We start from the raw sequence: 19114 nt of genomic DNA on the forward strand, positions 1-19114 counted from the left end.
TTTTACTGCATCCTAGACATTTTGTCTACTATGTTAGGAGGCTCTAGATCCTATTTCATTCTTTCATTTTAGCACCAGGCACTTTGTTTAGGTTGAGCCTGCAGGTCCTGGACTATTTTTGTATGCTGTGGCTCCAACGGCAGTTTAATTTTCAGAGGCTTTGCACTGAAATTTTGCTTGGGCTCCCATTGATCTCCGCTGGTAGCATCAGAGTGGGTGAAAGAGGTTTCTCCAGGGTGACCCACTAGAGGTCTCTCAATGGAGGAGGCGAGTCTCAGGCCAGCAGGCTTCCCAGAGCAGGCTGCTCGTGTGGCAGAGTCCCTCTGGCCAATGGCCCTGGGCAGCCCCAGTAACTCTGAGTGGGAGAGGGAGGTCTCCGGACACACAAACAAAGAGGCTTGGCTTCCCCAGATGGGCCACTTCTTGTGGTGGTGTCCCTCTTGCCAGTGCCACGCAGCCACCATGGTATCTCTCAGAGGGGGAAGGGAGTCTTGGGCCCAGCAGGCATGGAGAATATTTCACAGGCCAGGTCGACTGTTGCAGGAGTAAGGTGGTAAGGAGGAGTCTCTCTCTTTCCACTTGTACTTGACCGCCTGGTATCTCTTAGCAGGAGAGGGGAATTTACGGTCCAGCAGGGAAGGAAAGCACTTGTCCCAGCTGCTTATTGGTGGGGCTCCCAACTGATCCCCTTTGCCAGTGGTTCTGGGCTCACTTGAATATGTCAGAGGGACTCCCAGTCCATACTAGGGAGAAACAAGCCTAACTGAGTGGCCTTCTATTGCTAGATTAAGGCTCAGTAAACACAGGGTCTGGGCTGCCTTCTTCTTTAGGTGGAGGGATGTAAGACATCCTGCTGCTCTGTTGTTCCTGCAGTGCTGGGGTCCCAAACCAGTCAGCCTTCCTCTTACCCCATTCCAGAGTTCTTGTTTGGTTGCCTCTTGTGCTTTCCAGGGTTTAGAGTTGTGCATAGCAGGAAGGAGCAAGGAGAAAAAGGTTTATGCCATCTTGTGCAGACTGGAAGTCTTTAGACATTATATTTTGAAAGGAAATGCTCCCATATCTAAAAATTAGTAGATAAGCTGGGTGCAAAAAGAAAACACATGAGAGCAATACATGCTTAGAACCAAGTTTTCATGTTATGAACCTAGGAGAAAAAGATTATAAATAACCTCAGATTCATTAATTCATGAATTCTTATCCTCGAGGCAAATAAGAGCAATACAACCTCGAAAATACAACTGTAGCCCAGCAGATCCACACTGAATGAATGCAAGATACCACTGCTAGATAGGCTCTGCGTACATCAACCTGGTGGGGATGGAGGTGGGGTGTTGGGAGGCAATGCTCCATGGGTCTTTCTCTGAATGTCCTGCAAGCAGAGGCCCTGACTGCCCTTTTTCTAGACTACCTTTTCAAAAAGTTTTACATAGTGAATAGCCTTGGAAGATACAGTGTCTCCCTCTGGGGCAAATGATGGGTATGTTTACTGCTCAGTATAATGAAGATGTGTCCTTCTAGGGCAAAGGTCAGGCAGGATTACTGCCAATTATAAAAGACTGATGTTCCCTAAGCCTGGGGCTCCTCTCCTACAGTGTATGTGCAGATGTTACACCTGGCCTTCCTAGTGCTGCTTTATGGGAACCGGGGCTCAGGAAACAGAGCAAATGATAATATTCTGGCTACTGCTATTACTATGAGTAATAAACTGTACTTGCCTTCTGCCAGCATCCATGAACCTGTGGCAGGCTAACTTGCTAGCCTGCAAGTAGGGTAAAGTTTCAGACTCTTCCATTTTTGACAGGGGATGGAGAGTTCAATGCAGAGGTCAATAAACTGCAGCCCATGGGCCAAAGCCAGGCTATTGCCTGTTTACTATAAGTAAAGTTCTGCTGGAATACTGTCACCCATATCTGTTTACTTACATCTATAGCTGCTTTGGGGCTACAATGGCAGAGGTGAAAAGTTGCAACGAGATCGTATGACCCACAAACCTTATAAAGTCACCATCTGGCCCTTTAAGAAAAGGTTTGCTAACCCTTGATTTAGTTATTTATTTCATACAACAGAGCAAAATAAATTCTAAACTGGTTAAACAAACTGTTAAAAAAGTACAAACAGGAGGAGGATTGAGGAAAGACAAAGGAGCAGGAAGCAGCAGAAATCTGTCTCCGCAACTGGACATGAATCTCAATCTGCCTGCTGTGCTTTGTCTTTGACCCAGGAGTCCTGGGTCCTCCACCAACATCTATGAAACTCTGCCAGGTGACTTGTTGGCTTGTAGCCTGAGAGAGCAGACTCTCCACAGTTAACACTAGCCCCTGGCTCCTTTGAGCATCTCATGCCACAGAAACAAATTTTGTCAAGAACCAAGGGGATCTCTGGAACATCTCTTTAGTATTCTCATTTACAGTAGGAGAACTTCAGAAAAGCTTGCAGAAGGGGCCAGTACCGGCTCAAACTCTTCATTGACAGAATCACACACCTGATAAGGAAGCATTACTGATAGAGCACAGAGGAACATGGCCTGCCCCGTGGAAGAAGGAAGGTATAAATACCAACCATGACCAGTTGACCAAGTGTGAATATGAGCAGAGTTATAAATATACACATTATCTTCCTTGTTTGGATATATATAATTGTTTCTCCTCCCCTCCAACTGTTTTATATAAGATGGGTCAGTGGTGGTTAACCTTATAATGTCATCCTTAGGTTAGAGGATCTCAAAAGAGAGTGAAAGGAGAGGGTGAGTACATCCTTCCTTGCATGAATAACAGTTGCAACAGGTTAGGCACACACAAATGTTTTATTTATATTATGGATTGAAAACATAAATACAGGTAGAAGGGTGTGTACAGATACTGAGTATCCAAAGAGGTAGACCATGCTGTTAATCCTGAGTCCTGTGCCTGCGCTTCTAAGCAGGGGGTAAGGAGCCCTAACACCCTATTTCTCAGATTCCCTTGCCCAAGGGGTTCTGATTTAGACTCCACCAAGAAGAGGCATTTATGCAAGATTTAGATGGCAAGAAAGGAGAAACCATTATTCCTCCCTGGCAGCAGCTGGCAGACACAAGGGCATACAACAAACACTGAGTCTGCAGCAGCTTCCAAGCAAGCTCCTGGGAAACATTTGCTTTAATGTTGCCAGCATCTCAGGTCACTTCCAGCAGTGTCCTGTGAGTCCAGCACTTTTCGACTTTCTCAAAGCAAGCAGTTCTCTCTGACCTTCACTACCCCAAGCCTTTCAGTGGCTTTGTAAGCAGTCAGTTAATTTACTTTATTAAATCTGTTCTTGCTAAAATACCCAGGATGGTTTCTGTTTTCCTGACTGGTACACATGGGTAGGATTCAGTCAGGTGGAGATCAGAGCAGGGAAGAGAAGCAGCACATGATGTATGAAGGTTAAAACACAAAATAAAACTGAACAAGTAGATCAGAACTACACTAAGTAGGGTCTTCCTCGGGTTCAGGGCTTTATATAATTCATCTGACAAATGTTTACTACATGCCAGGCTCTGTTTTTGGTATTGGAAAGAAAAACAAAGACTCTTAGGTTGGGGAGGACCTGAAAAGGGAAGGGAGGAGACAGACAATAAACAAGATATAATCTATTAAGTGGTAATAATTGCTATGGAGAAATTCCAAGCAGTGTAAGGGGATAGGAGGGGAAGGTTGTTATTTTATATCAGGCGGTCAAGGGAGAGCCTCTCTGATAGAGGCTCACTGAGCAGAGATCTAAGTGAGCAGACAGAGACCAAAAAGCCACAGAGGAGTCTGAGTTCAGTGTATTCAGGGAACAGCACGAAGGCTAGTAAGGCTGGACCAGAGCATGGCAGACCAGACTGAGTGAGATGGGAACCCCTGGAGGTTCTGAGAGAAAGAGTGAGACATCTGGCTGCTGTGTAGGGAACAGACAGTGGAGATGACAAGAATGGAACCAGGAAAAGCAGGCAGGAGATGACTTAAATAATAAAAGGGATACATGACAGTGACTTGGACCAAGGTATAAGAGTACAAGAGGTGAAAAGTAAGTAGTTGCATTCTGGATATATTTTGAAAGATTTGCTCACAGAATAGATGTGGGAGGGTAAAAAAACAAACAAAAAAAAAAACAACAGAAGAGTATAAATGACTCCCAGGTTTTTGGCCTGAGCAACTGAAAGGATAGCACTGCCATAAACTGCTGGAGTGAAGACTGAGGGGAACAGATTTAGGAGAGGATTCAGGAATTCCGTTTCTGACACATTAAGTTCAAGATGCCTATTACACATCCGAACTGAATACTGAGTAAGAAGTAATGAAGAGCCATCATAGGCTCTGAAAACGGAATGGCTAAATGAGAACTGAACTTGAGATTAACCTGGTTAACGTCAGATAAATTGAGCGGGGGAGGGGGAGGGCATTCACTGGAAGCCAGAAGTAGAGGGAAAAAAGCTACCTGCAACGTTCAAGAGGACAACCTGAACTTCGAGGCTGGCAATGAAAATGGATTGGGGCAGAGGTTCTCAATGGGGCCAACACTACCCCGGGGGGTATTTTGGAAATTTGTGGAAATACTTTTGTTATCAAAATGGTTGGGAGGCCCTACTGGCAAAAAGTAAGGGAGGGGTCAAGTGTTTCACATCTCCTGCAATGCTTAAGATAGTCACACACACACACAAACACACACACAAAAAGTGTCCTTTAATCCACTTCCTTTCAAATGACTCACCAGACCTCCATACTTGTGAAAAACCTATTATAATCATCCAAGCTTAGATTCCAACTTCATTTTACCAATGAAGTATCTTCTGCACATGTTACCATACACTGAATTTTCCAGGAATGCAGCTATTATGTAAAATGAGGAAAGAAAACACTTTCTCTGATGCAAAGCTTTTATAAGAAATTTCAGCATTTTGAAAAACCATGTCACAGAGAACAATGCTGTTTCTAGTATTTAAGTCACCAACACAATACCTGTATCCCATGTTACATTTGTAGGTGTCACCTATAAATACATTACAGAAGAGATTTGAGATGCTTTTGGTAGACTTGGAACCAAATATTAAGTTAACAGACATATGAAATGCAGGATTCTCACTAATCAAAGTTGTTTAAAAAGTTAGTGTGGTCATTTTATGTATTAATTTTTATAGCACAATGATGAGAAATCTATCTTGCAATAATTATTTGAAATTGAACTTGTTTATTTTGGGGGAGCCTGTCATCTTTAAATCTTACTCTGAAAGTGTCACCAGAGGTCCACCTCACTTCCCTCAACCACTCTTACTACCAGTTCTGTTTCCAATCTACCCACACAGATCAAAGGAACAGAATAGAGAACCCAGAAATAAACGTACACTTACACGGTCAACTAATCTACTAAGGAGGCAAGAATACACAATGGGAAAAAGACGACCTCTTCAGTAAATGATGTTGGGATTACTGGACAGCTACATGCAAAAGAATCAAAATCAACTATTTTCTCTCACCATATACAAAAATAAACTCAAAATGGATCAAAGACTTAAATGTAAGGTCTGAAACCATAAAACTCCTAGAAGAAAAACATAGGTGGCATGCCCTTTAACATCAATCTTAGCAATATTTTTTGGATCTGTCTCCTAAGGCAAGGGAAACAAAAGCAAAAATAAACAAATGGGACTGTATCAAACTAAAAATCTTTTGCACAGTGAAGGAAGCTATCAACAACAAAAAAAGCAGCCTACTAAATGGGAGAAGATATTTGCAAACAATATATCCAATAAGGGGTTAATATCCAAAATACATAAAAACACATACAACTTAATAACAACCACCACCAACCAACCAACCTGATTAAAGAATGGGCAGGGGGGCTTCCCTGGTGGAGCAGTGGTTAAGAGCCCGCCTGCCAATGCAGGGGACATGGGTTTGATCCCTGGATTGGGAAGATCCCACATGCCACGGAGCAACTGAGCCCATGCACCACAACTACTGAGCCTGCACCCCAGAGCCCGCAAACCACACTACTGAAGCCTTTGTGCCTAGAGCCTGGGCTCTGCAACAAGAGAAGCCACCGCAAGGAGAAGCCTGCGCACCACAATGGAGAGTAGCCCCCGCTTGCCACATCTAGAGAAAGCCTGCAAGCAGCAACGAAGATCCAACGCAGCCAAAAAAAAATAATAAAAATTAAAAAATAAAGAATGGGCAGGGGACCTGAGTAGACATTTTTCCAAAGAGGAAGTGCAGATGGCCATCAGACACATGAAAAGATGATTAACAACACTAATCATCAGGGACATGCAAATCAAAACCACAATGAGATACTACCTCACATCTTTCAGAATCACTATCATCAAAAAGACAACAAATAATAAGTGATGGAGAGGATGCAGAGAAAAAGGAACCCTCATGCACTGCTGGTGTGACTGTAAACTGGTGCAGTCACTATGGAGAACAGTATGGAAGTTCCTCAAAAAAATAAAAATAGAACTGCTATATGATACAGCAATTTCACTGCTGGATATTTACCCAAAGAAAACAAAAACAGTAGTTGGAAAAGATATATGCACTCTGATGTTCAATGGAGCATTATTTACAAAGCCAAGATATGGAAGCAACCTTAGTGTCCATTGATAGAGGAATGGATAAAGAAACTGTGGGGGGGGGGGGGGTGCGCGCGCACGCACAATGGAATATTACTCAATCATAAAAAAGAATGAAATCTTGACATTTGCAACAACATGGATGGACCTTGAGGGTACTATGGTAAGTAAAATAAGTCAGAGAGAGAAAGACAAATACCACATGATCTCACTCATATGTGGAATCTATAAAACAAAACAAACAAACAAAACAAAATGAAAACAGACTCACATACAGAGAATGGGTCATTGCCAGAAGGGAGAGGAGAGAGGATGGACAAACCAGGTGAAGGGAATTAAGAAGTTCAAACCGCCAGCTACATAATAAATACATCACAGGAATATAATATACAACAGAAGGAATATGGTCAACAATATTGTAATAACTTTGTAGGGGGACAGATGGTTACTAGACTTATCGTGGTGATCCTTTCATAACGTATGCAAATGTCAACTTATGTCATATATCTGAAACTAACAATACTGTCACTGTATTTTCATTTAAAAATAAAATAATTTTTAATGCTATCTTATTTGTGCCCATAGGATTTTAATTTATGGAGGTGACTGAGTGCCAACATAGGCCAATGCTATTGAAGGAATATATTACTTACATATCCCAAGAGAAGGGTGCACACCACACCACACAGGGTTTGTTCAGGAGACAGAGGAGCGAGGGGGAAGCCTGGGCCAGAGCTTTTACTGGGGTTTCCTCAGGAAAGGAAAGGCAGAGCAAAGTAAACAGTGCAGGACTGGCTAGTATGAATTATTCCAGTGGGCTTTGAGCTACAAGGCTATCTCCAGTTTTCTGGTAGCTGGGCCTGGGATGATTTAGGACAGGGAAAATATTGGCTTGGTATGTGAGAGAGTTAGATAAGGAGGTAGCTGAAAGCTACAGATTCAGAATTACATATGAAAGGCATGCTCGAGGCAAGCTGCTGTTAATCTTTAGGAATTGGCCCCGGGGAGGGGCAGTCTCTATACTGCAGAGCATCAAGAATGCAGAAAATAAGAAATTACAGTTCATGTAATTGACCCTGTGGTGAAGAGATGACAAACAGACAAATATAGAATCTAAGAAAACAGAACAAATACAAACAACAGAAATTCACAGGCTGATCCTAAAATGTATATGGAAATGCAAAAGGCCCAGAAGAGGGGAAACAATCTTGAAAATTAAAAAACAACACAGAGAACTTACACTGCATGATTTCAGACTTATTACAAAGCCAGAGTAATCAAGACAATGTGGTACTGGCTTCAGGATAGACAAACACATCAATGCAACAGCATAAGAGCAGTCCAGACACAGGCCTACCCATATAGTTGACTGAATTTTCTACAAAGTCCTAAAAGTAATTCAATGGTGGAAGGAAAATCTTTTTCAACAAATGATACTAAAACACCCGAATATCCATATAGGGGGCTGGTGGTAGGAAGGAACAATCTTGACCTTTACCTTATACCATTCATAAAAATTAATTCACAGACCCAAACATAAAAGTTAAAACTATATATGAAGCTTCCAAAAGAAAACACAGACTATCCTTGTGACCTTAAAGCTGACAAAGATTTCTTAAAATACAAAAAATATTAACCATACAAAAAAAACGATAAATTGGACTTTATTCAAATTAAAAACTTCAAAAGAGGGACTTCCCTAGTGGCACAGTGGTTAAGAATCCACCTGCCAATGCAGGGGACATGGGTTTAAGTCCTGGTCCAGGAAGATCCCACATGCCGCGGAGCAACTAGGCCCATGTGCCACAACTACTGAGCCTGCACTCCAGAGCCTATGAGCCACAACTAATGAGCCCACGTGCCACAACTACTAAAGCCCACGTGCCTAGAGCCCATGCTCCGCAACAAGAGAGACCACCGCAATGAGAAGCCTGTGCACCGCAATGAAGAGTAGCCCCTGCTTGCTGCCACTAGAGAAAGCCCGCACGCAGCAATGAAGACCCAACACAGCCAAAAATAAATAAGTTAGTTAATTAATTAAAAAAAAAAATTTAAAAGATACCACTAGGAAAATGAAAAAGGAAGCCACAGACTAGGAGAAAATAATCATACTGAACATCAGGCAAAACACTCATATCCACAATATATAGAGAACTCCTACGAGTCAATAATATAAAGTCAGACAACTCAACTTGGGTAAAATATCTGAACAGACACTTCACAACTATGAAAGGCCAATATGCACATGAAAAGGTGCTCCTCATCGTCGATAGTCATCAGCAAAATGTAAATTAAAACCAAAATGGTACCACTTCACACTCATCAGGAAAAAGATGTGTAATCCCACATGATGATGAGAATATGTAGCAACTTTCATAAATTGCTGATGCAAGTATAAAATAGTACAACCACACTGAAAACAGACGGGGAGTTTCTTATAAAGTTAAATGTATACCTGCCCTACGACTTAACAATTCCACTCCTAGGTATGTACCCAAATGAAATCGAAACATACGTTCACCAAAAAAACCTCTGTACAAACACATTCATAGCCGTTTTATTCATAAGAGCCAAAAACTGAGAACAACTCAAATAACTATCAACAGACTGAAAACTATGGTATGCTCATACTACTGAATAGTACTCACCAATAAAAAGGAATGAACTACTGATACACATTACATATGGATAAATCTCTGAAACCTTATGTTGAGTTTAAGAAGCGACTTGCAAAAAGCTACACATTATATGATCCTATTCATGTGAAATTCTACAACAGGCAAAACTAAACTACAGTGATAGCAACGAGAACAACTGTTGCCTGGCTGTGGAGGAGGGGGTATTGACCAGAAATGGGCATAAGTGAATTTATCGGCGTGAGGAAAGTAGTCTATAGCTTAATTCAGGTGGTGGATAAGGGTTTTTACATCCATCAAAATATGCTGAACTTGGACTTCCCTGGCGGTCCAGTGGTTAAGACTCCACGCTTCCAATGCAAGGGCCACGGGTTTGATCCCTGGTCGGGGAACTAAGATCCCACATGCCATGCGTCGTGACCAAAAGGTTAAGAAAAAGCTAAACTCTTAACTAATTCATTCAAAATCATTACATTTTATTAAATGTAAATTATACCTTTAAAATGGTAAATTTGTTGCATATAGTAGCCATATAAAAGTTGCATAACACAGAAATAATATTTGAATAAAAACAAATACCTTTGTCCACCTGCAAAGCTTCACCCCAGAGTGGCTCCCAATCAACTGATAACCTGAATGAAAAAACAGGGAACACAAAGTTGGACTGATTCAAAACCTCATATCAAAAAGTGATTATAAAACTGTAGCAAAGTCATTTTTCTTTGTTTAAATAATGATAGACAACAATCCAATGCCACTAAGGTTTAACTCACCAGGATGATAATACAATTTAAAAGATGTATGCATCTAATAACATGGACTCAAAATACATAAAGAAACAATAAGCTAATCCAAAATCACAGGGAGATATTTTAAGATCTCTCAGTATATAACAGATCTCACAGATCAAAACTCAATAGAGCTCTAAGATCTGAAGCAACACAGTAAACTCAATCAAGGACATAGAGAGCACTGCACTCAACAACTACAGGATGCACATGTTTTTCAAAGACCCAAGAAACACTTATGAAAATGAACCATGCACTGGACCATACAGCAAAAACAACTAACAGTATATTTCAATACAAGGAACGACTGGGGAACTGTCATCAATAATCTTCAAAAATAAATAAAGAATCAGATGGGCAACAGGAGATTAAAATAAATATTGCCCCCAAAAGTGGGAAAAATCAAATTCTAGGAACCTGACATAAATTCTCAGCACCGCTCCACAACCTATTTAAATATTTTGACCCACGTAAGACACGAAAAGCATGGAAAAGCCACGCCAAAGCAATCACATTTCCTTATTTTAACAAACTAGTAGAGCAAACAAGTAGAAAATTCTGATTTCAGAAGACATTTAATAAAGTTTCTCATGAGGCTTCAAGTAATAAGCCACAATTATCATGAGTCTCTTGCGCAAAAAGACTCTTGACTTGCAGATAAACGAGGTAAATGGAGAAATACAGTCTGGATGATGGCATAAATGGATAAGTGGCTGGTTAAACATCCATATTCATAGGGTGATGATTAATGGAACAAAGTCAATTTGGATTACAAGTCTCTAGTGGCAACATTACAGGGCTTTGTCTTCTATCCTCTTCCACATTTATGTAAACATCTCACATATAAATAAAGCACTGCTTATCTACTTGAAGATGGAACCGAGTCCAACTGATCAGCTAATCTCAGATACAGAATAAGCATTTAAAAGATCCCCAGAGAAAATTCTAGTTCTTTTGGACTCCTACATTATATGTTGCTCATACCACTATCATAGAAATCACACTGTATTATATTAGTTCTTTATATCTTTCTCTCCCAAGATACATAGGATTCTACAAAATTCTGCATTTAGGTAGGTATGAAAAGACTGCACAGTATAGGATGGAGAGCCCTGTAGCTGACCACAGTACACACACGCAGTTACTAAAATTGCAGGGTAGGATTCTGCTTGTAACCAAGATGGAGTAACAGAGTAAAGATTTACTCTCCCACCTGAAATACCAAAAGCTGAACAAAATACATGAAACCACAGTTTTCAGAATACAAAACATCAGGCAACAAAGGAAGATGATCCAAGAGAGATGGGAAACAAACAAGTCTGAGTCCTACCATTACCCAAGCTTACTGCCTTGAAAGTTGCCAGGCTGTGCAGCAGGGAGAGATGACACAAGCAGAGCTCAGTATTCTCCCCAAGTTGAGGACACGGAAGTAGAGAGGGGAGCCCCTGTGGCTAAAGTTTGCAAGACTGAGTACTGGAGAGACAAAAGCTACACAGAGATTGAACTCAAGGGTCTGCAGAGGATTCCTGTAAGTACTTGCTTGAGTACTGCTTAGTGCATACGTGAGAGAAAAACTACCCAATAATGGGAAGGAACCATCTGAAAAGATTAAAGGCATGCCTGGTACTCACAGCCAGCTGGGAACTGTGCCTGTTCCTACCAGTCAGACAGAAAACCTCAAGATTCCAAGGCACCGGGCAGAGTACACAGAAGTGTTTTGCCTCAATGGTGGGGGAAAAAATTAGCTGTAAAGTGAGCCAGCTCTGGTCTCACCCAACAAATCATAAAAGCAAGATGAAAAGGCTCAAGCTGTTTCCAAGTAATTTATCTTCATCCCAGAACAAAGTTCAAGAATGTTTATAGGAATTCAAAAATATCCAGTACCCAAAAACATAAAATTAGAGCTGGCATACAATCAAAGATTACCACGCATGCAAAAAAGATAGGAAAACATGATCAATAATGGAGAGAATAAACCAGCAGCCAAAACTGACTCAGAAATGACATAGATGTTAGCAGATAAGGACATTAAAAGTTATAGTTGTATTCCATAAGCTCTGAAAGTTAAGTAGAGACATGGAAGATAGAAAAAGACCTAAACTGAACTTCTAGAGATGAAAGCTACATCTAAGCTGGAAAAATACGCTGGATAGAATTACTAGAAGATTCAACTTAGAGACGAAAAGATTACTGAGTTAAACTTGAAGACAGCAATAGAAACTATCCAGTCGGTAAAGCAGGACAGAAAAAATAATTTTAAAATATGAAAAGCACATCTGTGAGCTATGGGTCAAATTCAAGTGACCTATTATACACGTAATTGGAGTCCCCAAAAAGAAGAAAGAGAGGGGGTGGCAGAAAAATATTTGAAGAAATAATGTCCAAAATTTGTCCAAATTTGATTAAAACTATACATCCACAGAACCAAGAAGCTCAACAAATCCCAAGAAGCATGAAGAAAACTACACTGAGACATATTATAATTAAAATCATTCAAAATCAGTTGTTAGAAGAAAATCAGGGGGTAAAAAACATTACATTTGAAAGGAACGAACAAAAGACGACTGCAGAGCCCTCATGAGAAGCACCGTGATCCAGCAGACAGTGGAAGAACACCCTTAAAGTGCAAAAAAGAAAAAAACTGCCAATTCTAGACACATCAAAAAACTAAAAATCCTTCAAAAATAAAATAAAATTAAATAACAAAAAAATCCTTCAAAAATGAAGGCAAAAGAAAGCCTTTTTCAGATATACAAAAGCTGAAAAAATTCATCATCAACAAACCCACACTACAAGAAATGCAAAAAGGAGTCCTTCAGGCAGAAGGAAAAGGCCATCAGACAACACGGACTTATACAGAGGAATGAAAAGTACCAAAAGTAGTAACTACATGAGTCAATATATAAAATTTTTTCCTAATTATTTAAATCTGTAATAGATAATTGTTTAAACCAAAAGAACAGCAATTTAGTACAGGGCTTAAAACATGTGTAGAAGCAAAAGGTATGAAAACAATTGCACAGAGGTTGAGGAGGGCAAAAACAGAAGTACTGAAGGTTCTTCCACTTTACGTGAAGTGGTGTAACACCAAGTGAGGATATACTGTGATACAGGATAGTATAAAACCTCAAGCAACCACTAACCACTAAGCAACCACAGTGCTATAGCTAATAAGCTAACAAAGGATGTAAAACAGAATCATATAATTTAAAAAACTATCTAAAAGAAGGCAGTAAAACAAGAGAAAGGAAATCCAAGAACACATGAGACAAGTAGAAAACAAACAGCAAGATGACAGATTTAAACCTATTATAAAAATCACTTTATTCCTATATGAATGAGACTTAATTTTGCATCAATACTGACAAACTGAACAGTAATCAGAAGTATTAAATATGATTTGATGTAAAAAAAAAATCACTTTATTCTACTCTAATGAAAAGGGATATAGGGCTTCCCTGGTGGCGCAGTGGTTGAGGGCCCTCCTGCCGATGCAGGGGACACAGGTTCGTGCCCCGGTCCGGGAAGATCCCACATGCTGTGGAGTGGCTGGGCCCGTGAGCCATGGCCACTGAGCCTGTGCGTCCGGAGCCTGTGCTCCACAACGGGAGAGGCCACAATAGTGAGAGGCCCGCGTACCGCAAAAAAAAAAAAAAAAAAAAAAAAAAAAAAAAAGGCATATATATTTCTATGTAAAAAAATCTGTATATTTTTGTCTGTCTCCTCTAATAAGCTGAGAGCTCCTTGAAGGAGATACGTCAAGTATCTTAAGTTCCTCTGCATTGCCGGAACTGTCACATAAAAGGATCTCAATAATTATAGAAAGAGGGAGGGAGGGAAGGAAGTCAGTCTACTCACCCCCAGTTTATTACTCTTTCTTCTACAGGAAACCAATATCATTCGTTCATTCAACTGCAGCCTTCTTCATAAGGTAGGACCACAGAAATCCAGATATACTTCTACATAAAACACTTCTAATTAACCCAGCCTAATATCATATGAGGTTTAATAATTTCCCCTTAATAAACAGTGACGTGTAAAGAAGCCAATGATTGCACCTTCCATCTGCATACCTGAGCCTCAATGATGGTAAAGTACCACCCCAATAAACCAAGCAAAGAAGAACCCTTGCTGGTCCAGGCAGCCAACACACAAGTGATCCACAGAAACAAGACCGTGACTCCTTAAACAGCTACAGCTGCCACGACCACACAGCAGCTGAGCCAACTATAGCGGGACTTCCTTATCTTTGTTCCTCCTGGCAATCCCTATTTTATGTTCCCTCTTTTAGAATGCTTAAGAGTGTAGAATTATAACAGTTCTTGAGGACTTTCACCTTGTTTAGTAAGGGCTTCTCGGAGAGCAGGAGTTATCATAGCTCTTCTTTCACTGGCTTCATTCTTCACTGTGCTCCTGATCAAACTAGTTTCCCCTTCCTGCCGCTCCTTTTCTCTCTGTATTAAAATGAAAAGAATGAAACCCAGAATTGGTAATGGGCAAGTGAAATAACAGCACGACAATCATACACACGTAGCATGGATAAAAGGGTTCATCACGAACCACACAGCCCATAAACCTGTTCTCTTCCAAGTGATCACATTTCCAGTCACACACTGCGCTAAAGACACACAAGGGGCTTTTTTTCCCCCAAAAAAAGTAACTACATATTCAAACACATACATCCACAAAACATAAATCAATAATCCACTTATCTAGATGTCAAATAGTTTTCACAATCTGAGCACAGACAGCTGCCCAACTTCAGCAAGTTATTTCTCTAAATTTCAATTTCCTCACCTGAAAAGAGAGAAAAGGAATATCTATGGAGCAGAACTGTGTTGAAGATTAAATGAAACAAAATTACCTGGCACAATGCCTGATACATAATAGGACTTCACTAAATTATAGTAGTGCTGGTTATAACATCTGCAAACCCCAAAAACAAGTCAAAAAATTGCTCTGAGCTGCCCAGCCACCTGCTCAGAACCCAAGTCACTCCACCACCTCCACCTGTAGCCCCAAAGGCTTCTTACAGAAGATCCCATGGTGAAAATCTGTCTTCAGTGATAGAAATAAATCTGAAGGATAATATAAAACTGTGTTTCCTTTTGACTTTGGCCACTAGAAAATTCACAGCACAACTCTGATCACTGTATCAGGCCTTGCATCATCCTTGTCTTATATTCTGTCAGTGACGTCATATTACAAGATGACCCCCATTCACCATTTACATTGATTTCTTCCTCTCTTTTTAAATCTCATTGCATGTATATATATTTTAAAGTTACCTCAATACCTTTTTGGAAGACGGTTAAAGTGCTAATTAATCATTTTGAGACAACCCACAAAGTCTGTGTTACACTTCAGAAGAGACATTCATCAGATCTTACTAAGAGCTGCAGAACCAAAATAAGTCACCTGAGCAGGAGCCCTACCACCGAGCCCTAAACTACCCTCAGTGCCTGTCCATTTTCAGTGTCTAGACCCCAGTGAATCAATGAGCAGACTCAAAACAACGCCCTTTCTACCTAAAAATGACAACACCTCACAGATGACATGATGTGTTGGGTCTGTGTCAAACTAAAACAGAAAAAGGAGGATGATCCATGTTTGAACCTGGGCAGGAGGTGAATAGGGATTTGCTGTCCCACCAGGGACTTCCCTGGTGGCACAGTGGATTAGACTCCATGCTCCCAATGCAGGGGAACTGGGTTCAATCCCTGGTCAGGGAACTATATCCCACATGCATGCCGCAACTAAGAGTTCGCATGCTGCAACTAAGGAGCCCACCTGCCGCAACTAAGACCCAGTGCAACCAAATATTTTTTTAAAAGAAAGAAAAAAAAAAAAGAATCCTATGGCTTGTTCTTTTTTTTTTTTTTTTTTAAGTCTATTTCAGACCTAAAAGCAAAGATGTGAGCTTGAGTTCCAAGGAAGTCTTGTGGTGGAGCAAAGTGAACTAACCTTGACCTTGAGAGCATTTAAATGTCTGAAGTAATTCCGAAGCAAGTTACTGTAATTCCCTACTAATCATGCAAGAATTGATAGTAGGTGGCAACATCTGCCCTCAAGGGGTTTCCTGGTGGCGCAGTGGTTGAGAGTCCGCCTGCCGATACAGGGGACACGGGTTCGTGCCCAGGTTCGGGAAGATCCCACACGCCGGCGGAGCGGCTGGGCCCGTGAGCCATGGCTGCTGAGCCTGCGCGTCCAGAGCCTGTGCTCCGCAACGGGAGAGGCCACAACAGTGAGAGGCCCGCGTACCGCAATAAGAAGCCCACGCACCACAACAAAGACCCAACACAGCCAAAAATAAATAAATAAATTTATTTTTTAAAAAAAAGAATGGCCATGGAACACTGTCAATGTCCCAACACTAGAGAAATTATCTATTATAAAATGTGAGTGCAGCTACTCCAGATTCAATCATCTGGACACATAATTCACATGGAAAGAGAGCAGCGGCTATGATTAAAGGTCTTGGGTATTCAGGGCAAAATTTTATCATTCTTTCCCTCTATGACAGTTTAGTCCTATCTTGCATATGCAGCAGTAACTCCATTTCTGAAAAGAAATACAATGGTTCACAGCACTCTCCAAGGAAGTGCAAAGCCCCATTCAAATTCTAATTCTAATCTCCTATCTGCAGACATTTTCCCGTTTGCCCAGAATATAACAACATAACAACTGACATAGGACCCGTATATTTTTATTTATTTTTTTATAGCCGTTACATAGTCTAAGCAGAAATAAATGAAGATCCCAGAACTGGTCAATCTGGATTCCTTCCTCTCCTGCACACCCATTGGGCAACGCGTGACCAATTTCTAAACTTTTAATTCTCAACGTATGGGTTCTCTCCAACCACAATGCCACTGCTTTTGCCCCCAGCCTTGGTTTCACCTAAGGGACAACTGCAATAGCCCTGTCTCCAACCTTCCACCCCTCCCCAACACCCAAACCCATCACACTTGTCTTGAAAGAAAACGCATGCCCTCTCCAAGCTGCTATTTTCTGATACGCAAAACGGAAAACTGATTATAAGCTCACTTCCTAGGCACTTAGGAAAATGACTATAAATAAGTGAGAAGTTCTTTATAAATAGACGGAAATATATGAATCTGCTGTAATAATGGGAGCCAAAAAGTGGTACCAATTCTCTTAAAAAAAAAAAAAGAAAAAGATATTATACAATATCACCGAATTCATTCTCACACCTTCATCCCAGAAACCACAGTACCACCCCAATATTGCCTAGGATAAAAACAAGACAAGAGGGGATTTGTTAAAGACTTTAAGGTAAAACTTCCACCTAGTTGGTTAAGTGCCAACCTTGGGGTTGAAGAGACGTCACCTTACATTTGAGGGTGAATTTAACACTTAAAGCCTTAAAAATAATTATGAAAGGAGAACCAGCTTCATGCTGTTACACTGCAGTACTATGCAGCCTTATAATCAGAACTGGACACACCAAGCTCCTTTTGTAGACTGAAATGTTTCTCTGGTGAGTAATTACCAAGCATCCGCCTTTATTTCCAAAACTAATGATACTGATACCACTGTTCGTCTGCTTAACCAGAACATGCTGTGGGGAGTATTTTAGCAACATTTATTTACTGCAGGAAGAAAACAAGTAGCAATCTGCTTTACATTTAGAAGCACAACACGAGAGAAACAGAAAATAAACAACCTAAGCCTTGGCAGGCTCTTCCTGACTCCTTGTTCTCTCACCAAACTCCTCAGCTTCCCTTCTGGGGAAGCAGCAAAGGGGAGTGAGACAAAGAGATGGAGCCTGGGCTTGGTCCCACCCCATCCGACTCTGGACAAATTGCTTTGCTTCTCTAAGCTTGTGTCCTGCCCTGTAAAATGATAAAGTGGAGGTGACAGTACAATACCAGGGTCTTTGTGAGGACTGAATGAGATTATCTAGTGTACTTGACTGCTCCTAATCGTCTGAACCTACCCTGGAGCTCTCTCTCCCCACACCTCCAGCCCACTCATCCTATTCAATCAATTCACATTGCTTCCCACTGCCTTTAGGACAAAGCTCACACTCTCCTGACAGAGGATGAAAAGGCCTCCAGGATCCTGCCCCTGCCTTCCTTCTCTATTTCACCTCTCCACACATCCCCACCGCACTCCACTCTTAACATACTAAACTGCTTAGAGAGTTCCCCAACCTTGCCATATTCCCCTAACACCCCATCCCCTCAGCACATGGCATGTGCAACGTTTCAAACTCTAGCTCTCTTGTTCTCAGTTCTCACTCCCACCCTTCAAATTCTCTTTGGCCCTAGAATTACTGCCTTGCTGCAGAGGGAGGGGGGTAGAAACTATGGTGGTGTTCTAGTCAGACCAAACATATCCCATTTGAAGATATCTCCTTAGACAATAATCGTTTATTAGTTATCAAGGACATACTATGTGGCAGGCAATAAAATAAAGGCTTTAGATGGATTAACTTATTGTATCTTCAAAACAACTTTATAAAGCAGTTACTGTTATCGTCTCCCACTCTAGCACACAGAGTGAAATAACTTGCCCAGACACACAAGCTGAGATACTGTGACACATGAAAGTTAGTGAATATCATTCAAAAGAGGTCTTACAGTAGGAGTGCTCTGGCCCAACTCTACAGCTGATGCTTTTAGGTATTAGAGCGTACTGCTTCCTCTGCAGTAACAACTAAGGCAATTAATGTGATGTAGAATGATGAACAGGCAGAAAGCAGCTCAGGAATCTGCCTGGATGGACCCCAAAGAAAATCCTCCCCGGAGATACGAAAAAGAAGAGCCAAGCAGTAATAACATCCATCACTGAATTTTAGTATACTGTCTCCAATATCAAATGAACACACAGGACACATCTGGAAACCCTGCTGTAACCTAAAAATAATGAAAAGCAAAAAACGGGGCCGTTATTTTCATGCTGCACTGAAGTTGGAAATATATATATATTTTTTCCCCTAGATCTGATGATTTTATGAGTGATTTCTATGAGAAACCTGAAATATCATAAGCCAGCTGCTTAAAGTTCATAAAGTCCAAAATCATTTTATTTCAAAAAATAATTTACATGGACATCCAAATTTTTCCTTAGTGCTTTTTCTCCAGTGCCCTCTAATG

At 40.9% G+C, this 19114-nt stretch overlaps 1 protein-coding gene across 2 annotated transcripts in view; it reads right to left on the reverse strand.

The window, feature by feature from the left end:
* The window catches only part of LOC309833114 (S-adenosyl-L-methionine-dependent tRNA 4-demethylwyosine synthase TYW1), a 158922-nt gene that overhangs the window by 106240 nt on the left and 33568 nt on the right, over positions 1-19114 (reverse strand). For both annotated transcript variants that reach the window (XM_082671264.1, XM_082671263.1), the window contains exons 8-9: positions 14329-14446; positions 9784-9836 (exon numbers count right to left, since the gene is read on the reverse strand). In XM_082671264.1, coding sequence (XP_082527390.1) covers positions 9784-9836; positions 14329-14446 — 171 coding nt within the window. The remainder of the gene's footprint in view (positions 1-9783; positions 9837-14328; positions 14447-19114) is intronic.

Source organism: Grampus griseus (genome assembly GCF_964374135.1).
Source record: "Grampus griseus genome assembly, chromosome: 14".
Classification (NCBI taxonomy): Eukaryota; Metazoa; Chordata; class Mammalia; order Artiodactyla; family Delphinidae; genus Grampus; species Grampus griseus.